General features: G+C 32.7%; 1 protein-coding gene across 1 annotated transcript; it reads left to right on the forward strand.

The window, feature by feature from the left end:
* Positions 1–9,564: 9,564 nt before the first annotated feature.
* Positions 9,565–11,225, forward strand: LOC111786772 (cinnamyl alcohol dehydrogenase 1). Its single transcript, XM_023667000.2, has 5 exons — positions 9,565–9,730; positions 9,836–9,949; positions 10,047–10,274; positions 10,350–10,789; positions 10,901–11,225. Exons 1-5 carry the CDS (start codon positions 9,642–9,644, stop codon positions 11,095–11,097), a joined length of 1,068 nt encoding a protein of 355 aa, XP_023522768.1. The 5' UTR covers positions 9,565–9,641; the 3' UTR covers positions 11,098–11,225.
* The last annotated feature ends 412 nt before the right edge of the window (positions 11,226–11,637 follow it).

The following is an 11,637-nucleotide window of genomic DNA, read 5'->3' on the forward strand; positions in this document are numbered from 1 at the left end:
ATGAAAACTCCCATGGACGATTTTCAAGAGTGGTAACTTTCATATCTTACTGCCATAATTAACTGCTATATATATTTAGGGTCATAATTAGCCACGGTGTAAATAATCTTTAAAATACATTAAGGAAACTCTAAATTATGATCCACTCAAAATTTATAACAATGATCCACCCAAAATTTATAACAATGAAGTTTCATTTTCTTTAATGTGGCATGAATTGAAATATTTTTTGATAATTTCAACAACATTTTTTTCACATTTTCGTTGAAGTATATTGTATGATTGATGTCTCTTGGTTTATATCAGTATCTATGACAGTCTAACACTACAAACTCTCTCACCAAAGTACCTCCCAATTGCCTCTAGAAAAATAAAAAATGGCAATGACTTCAGGTGACTCCACTCCTTACAACAATGTTAGACAAGTCTTTATTATAGACATAGAAACATTAATTCTTATACATAAATCTTACGAACTAAATGAGAGTTAATAACCAAAAGAAATGATAATATGAATCAAAATGGTTATGAGCTAAATGAGAGTTAATAACCAAAATAAATGAGAATATGAATCATCAAGAGTTATAAACTAAATGAGAGTTATGACACATCTTCAGCTTGTCAAAAGATCCTCAACCAGACAACCAGATCCCCAAGCAGATAATCAGTTTGGTTTCCATCAAGTCAATAGCTATTTCTTCCGTCCAATGTTGATCAAATACAAGCAATGCCAAAACTTTTCAAGAGCAACTACCTTTGTCAACATATCTGCACGATTATCATCAATTTCAATTTTCAATAAACGAATGTCTCTTTCATTAACAATTTCTCAAAAATGAAATCAAACATCAATATGCTTAGTATGAGTACGTTGGACTTGCTTCTTTGACAAACAATAACACTCTGGCTATCACAAAACACTTGTATGTGTTCCTGAGAAATACCCAAATTATTAATCAAACCATGTATCCAAATAGCTTCTTTAAAAGCTATAATGATTGTCATATACTCCATTATGGCGGTAAACAATGCAAAAGTAAACTTCAATATTAAACGCCAACAAACAGGTCCACCAATCAGGGTGGACGGATAACCAGTAGTGGATCAACGCTTATTCAAATCGCCAGCATACCCGAGTCGCATGTGTCATAGTTTTGATATATCTTGTTTTTTTCGAACTTACCACAGCAACATGCCCCATTATCGTGGCTTCATTGAGGTAGTATATGCTACCTTTTCTTGTCCCTCTAATTACCACCAAAGCTCCATGAACTACTTTCAAATTTTCTCCCTCCAAAATGATACGATAACCATTCACATCCAAAACATCAAGGGAACTCAAATTAAGAAATCTTTGTTAGGGACATACCTCACATCATAAAAAATAAAAATAAAAAATAATCTACATACCAAATATTGCTGCCCAACTACTAGAAAACCAAATGATTGTGTCATATATATTTCTTCTTCCAAATCTCCATACAAGAAAACTGTTTATTTATATTAATTTGTGCAAGTTCAAGATTAAATTGAGCAACCAAAAACAAAAAAAAAATGAAATGGAAGGAAATAATCAAAGTTTTTGACTTGTTTTCAAGAACAAATATCACCAATAGTCCATACAAAAATTTCTTCAATCTACATACAAAATATTGCCTAACTACTCGAAAACCAACCCGTTGTATCATATATTTCTTCTTCTAAATCTTCATGCAAGAAAACAGTTTTTAAATGGAGTTTGTACAAGCTCAAGATTCAATTGAGCAACCAATGCCAACAAAATTCGAATGGATAGAGATAATCACAATTCTTGAAAAAATATGATTTCCAAGAACAATGCACAACAACCCATACAAAGATTTCTTCAATTTACATAGCAAATGTTGTTACCCAACTACTGAAAACCAACTCTATATATATTTTTCTTCTAAATTTCCATGCAAGAAAACAATTTTTATATCGAGGTGTGCAAGCTCAGAATTAAATTGAGAAACTAATGCCAACAAGATCCGAATGGATGGAGATTATCACAAATCTAGAAAATTTAACTTCAATGCACAATCAACGTTCACTATATTTTTGGTGGTCTTACATGCGAACCCGTGCGGTGCAATTGAAGGATGTGAAGGAGAAACGACACGAAATTTCATTCGACAATCCATGAAAAGAGGTAACACATGCCCTGCAACGATGACAATTACTTCGAAAGAGAGAGATACAAAGCTATAAAAATGACGGTAATGGTGAGATCCCATATCGGTTGGGGAGGAGAACGAAACATTTTTTTATAAGGGTGTGGAAACCTCCCCCAAACAAACACGTTTTAAAAACCTTGAGAGGAAGCCCGAAACAAAAAGCTCAAAGAGGACAATATCTGCTAGTAGTGGGTTTAAGTTGTTACAACGACGAAGCTACAAGATTAATTGACAACATCTTGAAGGGGAAAGATGCACAAAGGCGAGTTTGGGACCGATGAAGCCAAAACAAAGAACGAGAGCGAGTCGACGCGGACATGGAGGCGACTTCGAGTAGCTAGATCACATTTTAATGTAAGTATCTGTAATCCTCAAAATAAAATGATTTCTCGTTTTAAAAAATTTATAACTTCATCCCTTTTTTAATAGTTAATATTTATTAAATCTTTTTGACCCCTACATTTTTTTTTTTTTTTCTAGATTAGATCGTACAGCTACATTATTCTAAATATAAAATTTAAAAACGAAACAATAATTTAAAAAAAAAAAATCTTGAGAGTAATTATAATCGAAATGAGTCAAAAGTTTATCAACAAGTTTGCTCTTTTTAATTATTTATTTTTAATTTTTTGTTTGCATGTCTCCCTTTGTTCTTGTCGGCACCAATAGGTCTTGTGTTATAGTTCTAGTGGGCGGACAATCATGGAGCATTTTAAGCTAAAAGCACCCAATAAAATACCTATCAATTTATGAAACGTTACGTACTACTTGCAAGAGTGAAGACTATACTCACAGACCAACATGAGTCTTTTCAGCGACACATGCATCTGAGAAAAAGTTTTAGAAAGTCACCCAACATAAAATTGTTCAAAACATGCTTGACTATGAGTTCTTATGATTAAGTCATCGAAAAAGAAAGTGTATCTTGTTAGTATAGATAGTAACTTTCATTTCTTTTAAATATTTTTTAGTCATTCTATTATCAAGATCACTCTCATTCAGATGTGGTTTCACTTCTTTACTTGAGTGTCAAAAACAATATTTTAGACACTTTCTAAGGTTTAGAATTCAATAAGCACAAATCTGAAAAATTACGATAGAAGTAAGTTTACATGATGGGAGATTCAAACCGACCTCAAGATTTGTTTGGCTAATAATTTTTTATTCTTCAAAATATAATATTTTTTTTTTTCTAATATCAGGACCAAAATGGTCTGATACTAATTGTTGTATTTTAATACTAACTAAAATACTCTAATACCAATTGGTTTCACGGGAGTGGAAACAAGATCGGTTGTACTCACACAACCACAAACAGAAATGAGTTAGCTTCATAAATATTGCCAGAGAATTGAAGAAAGTGTGGTTGGAAATGGTCCATACACATGTTTGGAGACCATCTCTAGTTCCATCACTTGGCGGATCAAAGTTCTACGTCACCTTCATTGATGATTTCAACAGGATGGTGTGGATTTATTTCCTGAAACACAAGTCAGATGTGTTTGTCACCTTCAAGAAGTGGAAAGCTGAAGTTGAAAATTAGACCGGCTTGAAAATCAAATGCTTGAGGTTTGACAATGTTGGAGAGTAGGACAGTCAGAATTCAAAACATTTTATGTAGCTGAGGGAATTAGATTAGCAAAAACAGTTTTCGATAAAATAACACAAAATGGTGTTGCTAAAATGATGAATAGAATATTGAATGAGCAGGCAAAAAGTAGGAGGATTCATTCTGGATTGCCAGAGACATTCTAAGCTAATGCTATAAATACAGTAATCTACTTTGATCAATAGAGGGTCGTCAGTACCCTTAGAGTTCAAGTTGCCAAAAGAAGTATGGACAGGAAACGAACTCAAATACTCTCACTTGAGAACTTTTGGTTGTACTGCGTATGTTCATGTTGATGCAGAAAAGAGCGACAAGCTTGACGTTGAGGCTGTGAAGTGCTACTTCATAGGTTATGGCTCTAACATGTTCGAATACAAGTTTTGTGGCATAACCTTTGATGAAAATGTCATGTACAAGAACAAAGAGAATATAAACTCTAAGACTACAAAATAAGTGGGAGTTGAGCTTGAGTTACTGTGATGTCCCACATTGGTTGGGGAGGAGAACAAATCACCTTTTATAAGGGTGTGGAAACCTTCCCCTAGCAGACGCGTTTTAAAGCCTTGAGTGGAAGCCCGAAAGAGAAAACCCAAAGAGGACAATATCTGCTGGCGGTGGATTTAGGTCGTTACTGCAACAGTTGCAGGAAGGATAGTCGAAATTGAATACCTAAAATTTGAACATGCAAACGTTTAACATAGATAGTCAAACAAACATAAAATAATAATCAATTTAGTCAAACTTTGTATATCCACAAGTTTTTTCTTTTTATTTATTTATTTAATACTTTTTGTGTTCTTGTCGGCACCCCTGCTTCCCCCGCCTACCTTAATGAATCTCGCTCTTGTTCATTCCAGCCGTCTGCGTTTCGTTCGTAGGTTCATGTCGTTTTCCATACAACCTTCTTTCTTAGAAGCAGCCATTATTTATGTTCGGGACCTTAAAAACAATTTAAACTTTACTTTCTTTGAAAATAACATTTTAGGTCATAAATTTTATTTTTATAACAATTTAATCCGACTGCTTTTAACTGTTTAATCTCTATCAAACGAAATCCTATCGAAATTAGATCTTAATTTTTATTATATAAAGATTTAAGCTTTGTGATACTAGATAAATCGAGACTATGTCTGAATGAAAGGGATAAAAAATATAGGATGACTAAGAAAAGTTTAACAAAAGTAAGGATCACTGTTATTCATACTACCGATTGGAAATTTTTCTAAGATGCATGTGTGTGAGGACGGATTTCATATTGTGATCCAAATCATTGGCATTGGTCGTTTCATGTCGGGGTCATCATGTGTCAAATATAGATTTTGAATTTTGATCCAAATCCTTCGAGTGGATCATAACTTAACCACGTTACAAGGGATGCAGGGGAATGTCGGGGCTATCACGGGACTATCAAGTGTCAAATCTAGATTTTGAATCGTGATCCAAATCCTTAACATGGGTTCGTTAGTGTTAGATGAACACGACTCTCCACAACGGTATGATATTGTCCACTTTCAGCATAACATCTCATGACTTTACTTTAGACTTCCCAAAAAGCCTCGTACCAATGGAGATAGGAGATAGTATTATTTGATTATAAACCCATGATCATTCCCTAAATTAACCGATATGGGACTTTCATCGTCCAATAGTTAGATGTAAGAGAATATTAGGGCCATTAAGTATCATATATAGATTTCAAATTCTGATCTAAATCCTCATATGGATAGCTATAGATTTACAAATTTACAGATTCAACCGTGTACGGCCAGAATGAATAAATACTCTAAAAATTAAAAGCGAAAATCAATCTTATTTTTAAATAATCAAAAGGTAATAAATAAATTATTAAAAAGTAATCATGATTATAAAGATATGCATGTCATCATCATGTAATGGTGATGCATTTATTTATTTATTTATTTATTTAATGTTTGAAGGACTAAGATCTTATATGATCCTTTGATTTAATTTTTATTAGTTTATGTCACTATTAATATAACAAAAATCATTAATATTTAAAAGACTATGGTTTTAATTATGCAAATAACCTCTCTTAAATCTCTCAAACTTACCATCAAATAGGTGTAAAAAGATAATAAAATATATTTTATTTTATTTATTTATTTATTTATTTATTTCTTTGGTGTAGTTGGTAGCCACCTCCAAGAAAAAAACAAAACAAAAATTAGGAGAAATCAAAAAAGTTGGGGGGAAAAGGCTTGCTGACGTAAGACTCCACAAGACAACGTGGACCAATCATTTTCCTCCATTCATCTCAAAAAATTCAACCTAAAATAGACGTCTGAGGGTAATTTAGTCATTTCACCCTTCGCCGCCATCTGTTTGTTCACAGAGCTGAGATACTCCATGACGCATCTATTCCTATCCTCAATAATAATACATCTCATAATTTAAAACGTATGGTCGGTCACGTGACTTTCGGTTTAGGAAAGCTGTATATAAATTATATTTTATATTTTGTTTTTAAATTCAATTATCACAAATATCTCCAAATATAAATTACTTTTTTCGGGTCAGTTAAAAATAAATCACAAATTTTATGGATTAAGTTCGTTCGTAATTAAATATACATAAATGTAACCGTCCAAGTCTACCGCGGTCAGATATTGTCATTTTTGGACTTTCTCTCCTCAGCCTTCACTCAAGGTTTTTAAAATACATACAGTAATGAGAGGTTTCCACACCTCTGTAAAAAATAATTTGTTCCCCTCTTTAACCGATGTAGAGTCTCACAATCCACCTCTTTTGAGACCTGTGTCTTACTCGTTTCTTTCTCCAATCAATGTGAGATCTCGCAATACACCCCTTCATGACCTAGCGTCCTCGCTGACACTCGTTTTCCTCTCCAATAAATGTGGGATGTCACAAAAATTTGAATAAATGACTCGAACCACCTGAACCAACTCACCTACAACCCGAGCAATTAGACCTGATCCAAGTTTATAGGAAAGAAAAGTCCAACTATGTAAAAAGAATATACTTTTTTGAATCACTCTCCACTTTATTTTTTTCAACATTTTTGTCAAGAGAAGAAACTAATTAATTGAAAATGCATTTATTATTATTATTATCATTATTTAATAAAACGTCAATGTTCAACATTTATTAATATGAATTTTTAGACGTAATTTTATTGTATTTTCATTTCATATCAATTTTTTTTGTTATAAAAATAAATAATATATTTGAATTTCTTATTTATATTTTTAATATAACATTTTATTAAAAATTATAAACAATTTATTTATTTATTTAGATGTTTCTAAATCGCATGAGTTGGAAAAAAAACGCTAAATTCTCGGCTTGATTTGAGCCTAAAACTTTCAAACCCACAAACAAATATTTCAACTATATAATAATTACCGTGGAAATAAATTAATTACAAAAAGAAAAAAAGTAGTTTAGAAATTTAATATTTATACGAATCAAAATAGATTAATTTTAAGTATTTATGTTTGGGGTTAAATTATATATTTCATTTAATTAAAGTTATAAAAATTATAGTATCTTTCACCCGATTCATATTAAAAGATACTATTGATATTTTTCAAATTAATCGTACAAGGTGTTTTAGAAACTCGATAATTCGAAAAATTCGATTAATCCAATTCAATTCATACGAATTAGATTATAAAATTATTTAAATTAGATTGAGTTCAAATAAATAAAATTTGTATCTATTAGTTTGATTTATGATTACTCTAATTAAATTAATTCCAATTTAATATACATATATTTATTTAATTTCATAATTATTTATTTTTTAATATTTTTAATTATTTATAAGATAATTTTTAAAAATATATATTCAAATGGAGTGACAAATCTTATATAAATATTTGAAAATAAATAAATAGATGTTTTAGACGTTTTACTCGTATTAAAAATAAAATTTTGAATGAATAACATAAAAAATGTAATGTTTCATGGTTGGGAGGAGAACAAATCACCATTTATAAGGGGTGGAAATCTTTCCCTAGCATATGCGTTTTAAAGCCTTGAAGGCAAGCTCAAAGAGGACAATATCGGCTAGCGGTGAATCTGGGTCGTTACAAATGATATCAGAGCCAAACACCGGACGATGTGCCAGCCTTCTCGCTGTTCCCCGAAAGGGGGTAGACACGAGACGGTGTGCCAGTAAGAACGCTGGACCCCAAAGAGAGATAGATTTGGGCAGTCCCACATCGATTGGAGGAAGGAAAGAGTGCCAGCGAGGACTCTAGGCCCCGAAAGGAGGTGGATTGTGATGTCCCACATTGGTTGGGGAGGAGAACAAAATCACCATTTAAAGCCTTGAGGGCAAGCCCAAAGAGAACAATACCGACTAGCAAATTATGATTGAGTCAGATTAGGTAAATTGTTGCTTTCTTATATATAAAGTATTAAATTCTCGTAGACATTTCCATATATCCATTTATTGAATATCAACATAAAAAATGAATCAATATTTAGAATATAATAAAATTTGATGTGAATATAAATATATTAATAATAAGAAGTTTTAATCGTATAATTTTAAAAAAGGTATTCATCAACGACATCAAAGTCGTGATAAATGGAGATCGGGATATGGGTATTGGTAAATGTAGTTGTCATGTATGATGTAGGCATGAAATAATATCACATTAATTCTCACAATATATTATAAACATACCTCTTCAATATTGACTATCATACCTTATACAAATGGAACCTTACCAAATAATGCTACAAATTTGAAAAAAAAAAATTAAAATTTTTAAAAATTAAATGTTTTACCAAATAATTCTAAAAATAAAAATTATATATAATTTTTAAATATTCAAAATATTTAATTTTTAAATTTTGAGTAATAAAATTATAATAAGTTAAAATTTATAATTTTTTTTTCTTCCAAAAAAGACAATTAAAAAAAATATTAATTTTCTTGCTTAGTAATCAAAATCAAATTAATTTCCATTTCCACCTATCTGGGAAATTTGAAAATGTCTTTCTAGAATATAATATTTTCTTGTCCATTTAAAAAAAAAAAAAAAAAAAAAAAAAAAAAAAAAATCCATGATCATCATCATGATTACAGAAACAATAAAAAAATCCAACGGTCCAGATTCGTCCTCTCTACTCGATGTCGTACAATCCGCCGCAGCAGATTCCTACCAACCCATACCTCACCCACTCCCTCTTTCCTCCCTCTCTCCTCTTTGCTCTCTCCTCATTGAAAAATTAATCAACGGTTAGATGGTACCTACCAATATCAACCGTCGCATTTAATATATATATATAGATAAATAATTTTTAATATTTTTTAAATGATTTTGTCGTGATTAACGATGAACGAATCGCATATAAACCCGAACATAATAATAAATGATACATACTCCTTTTGAGAATAAAGTTTATAATCTTCTTTTGTATCGTAATAATAGAGAAAACTTTATTTATTTTTATAATTATTTAACACGTGTTTATACGTGAGAATTTTCTTATACTAATATAGTACGATAGTTGTCCGGTACATAATTTAATTAATTATAATATTGTAATATTAAATGAAAAATAATTTGAATTAATTTTTTATAAAAAAATGAGTCAAAGTAGCAATGTAAACAAGATTAATTAATAATTTGTGAATTAATTTTTTACTCAAAGGGATTGAAGATTAAAAAAAAAAAAAAAAAAAAAAAAAAAGAAATTGTGAGGAAAAATCAAACCCTCCAATAATCTCTCCTTATTTATATGCTTCATCCTCTGTTATCTTCTTCCTCAAACTCTCCTCTTCCATTTCTGCAACAAAATCTCTCTCTCTCTCTCTCTCTCTCTCTCTTTCTCTCTCTAAAATGGGTAGCGTTGAAGGAGAAAGAACAGCATCAGGGTTTGCAGCGAGAGACCCATCTGGGTTCCTCTCTCCATACACTTACCAGCTCAGGTCCGCCATAGAATTCAGCTCAAATCAGAAAAACCTCTGTTTTTTCTTGTTCTTGTTCTTGTTCTTGTTCTTCATCAAAGTTTTAAAATTGTGGTTGATTTACAGAGAAACAGGGCCAGAGGATGTTCACATAAGAGTCATATGCTGTGGACTCTGCCACACTGACATTCACAACATAAAAAATGAACTCGGAATGTCCAATTACCCCATGGTTCCTGGGTACTTTTAGTTCCTCTGTTTTTCCTCTGTTTTTTTACTCTGTTTTTCCTCTGTTTTTTGAGCTTTTAATAATGGGTGTTTTTTTGTTTTCTTGAAGGCATGAGGTTGTCGGAGAAGTGGTGGAAATTGGGAAGAACGTGACGAGATTTAAAGTGAAGGATGTTGTCGGAGTTGGATGTATTGTCGGATCTTGTAAAAGCTGCGAACGATGTGAGACTGACAGAGAGCAATATTGCAATAACAGGATTTGGACTAATAATGATGTTTATTCCGACGGCCGCCCTACCCAAGGCGGCTTCGCCACCGCCATGGTCGTCGACCAAAAGTAAGCCGCCATGGCTGTTCTCATCTTTTGACTTTTGATGTTATTGTTCTGATTTTGATGGTTTTGTTGTGTAAGATTTGTGGTGAAAGTTCCAGATGGGATGGCGCCAGAGCAGGCGTCGGCGTTACTATGCGCCGGCGTGACAGTATACAGCCCACTAAACCACTTCGGGCTGAAGAAAAGTGGGCTGAGAGGAGCGATCCTAGGCCTCGGCGGCGTTGGACACATGGGTGTGAAGATAGCAAAGGCATTGGGCCACCATGTCACAGTCATAAGCTCCTCCAACAAGAAGAGAGAAGAAGCTTTGGATCATCTCGGTGCCGACGACTACCTCGTCAGCTCCGACGATGCTCGGATGAAACAAGCCGTGGACTCCCTCGATTACATCATTGACACCGTGCCAGCCCATCACCCTCTCGAGCCATATCTTTCATTACTGAAACTCGACGGGAAGTTGATCATGTTGGGCGTTATTAATAACCCTTTGCAATTCGTCTCTCCTATGGTCATTTTAGGTAAGCTCTAATACTATGTTAGAAATCATGACTCTCAATAATAGTATGATATTGTCGCTCTCGTGATCTTTACTTGTAAACTTAACAATTACGCGTTCTGAACATGAACAGGGAGGAAGACGATTACAGGGAGCTTCATCGGGAGCATGAAGGAGACGCAAGAGATTTTGGAGTTCTTCAAAGAGAAGGAGCTGAGTTCAATGGTGGAAGTGGTGAAGATGGATTATGTAAACAAAGCCATTGAAAGGTTGGAGAAGAATGATGTAAGGTATAGGTTCGTGGTGGATGTGGAAGGAAGCAAGTTCTAAAGAGTATTCTAAAACTTGGATGTTTGTTTCTTCTCTACTTTTTATGAACTTATATCGAAGGTTGAGCTTTATTTGTGCATGGTGTGCAAGTTTGAATATATATTATTAAAAACGAACGCGTTCTTCAAGTTTTGAAGCTATGAATCTACCGTTTTTTGCATCAACTTTTGAGACGATTGGTTCTTAATCTTGAATGGATGAATACGAACAAGGAACAGCGAAAAATGGCCACAATGAAGTCAAAAAGTGTCTAAAGACATCGACATTATAGTGTTTTTTTTTTTTTTTTTTCATTTCTTTTGAGATGGAAGAATATGAGAAACATGTCATTTCTATGTAATTGTACGAAGATGCTAAGACTTGCATTTGTTGAGAGGGACCGTACATTTGAATTTTACTTGATAATAATGATAAAATTTGCATATAGATGTGATGGTTGTCATAAGCTTAGGAGAAACGTAATGTACTAAAGGTTTTGGAATTAGGTAGAGCTTACCTTTTCGAGTCGAATTCTTTTCGTATGAGTTTTGGACGTATTCT

This window comes from Cucurbita pepo, chromosome 4 (genome assembly GCF_057944985.1).
Source record: "Cucurbita pepo subsp. pepo isolate OVF chromosome 4, ASM5794498v1, whole genome shotgun sequence".
In the NCBI taxonomy this organism is placed as follows: domain Eukaryota; kingdom Viridiplantae; phylum Streptophyta; class Magnoliopsida; order Cucurbitales; family Cucurbitaceae; genus Cucurbita; species Cucurbita pepo.

Coding starts and splice junctions, on each gene's coding strand:
- LOC111786772 (XM_023667000.2), top strand. CDS start 9,642: ATGGGTAGCGTTGAAGGAGAAAGAACAGCATCAGGGTTTGCAGCGAGA. Junction 9,731..9,835: donor CCATACACTTACCAGCTCAG/GTCCGCCATAGA, acceptor GTTGATTTACAG/AGAAACAGGGCCAGAGGATG. Junction 9,950..10,046: donor AATTACCCCATGGTTCCTGG/GTACTTTTAGTT, acceptor GTTTTCTTGAAG/GCATGAGGTTGTCGGAGAAG.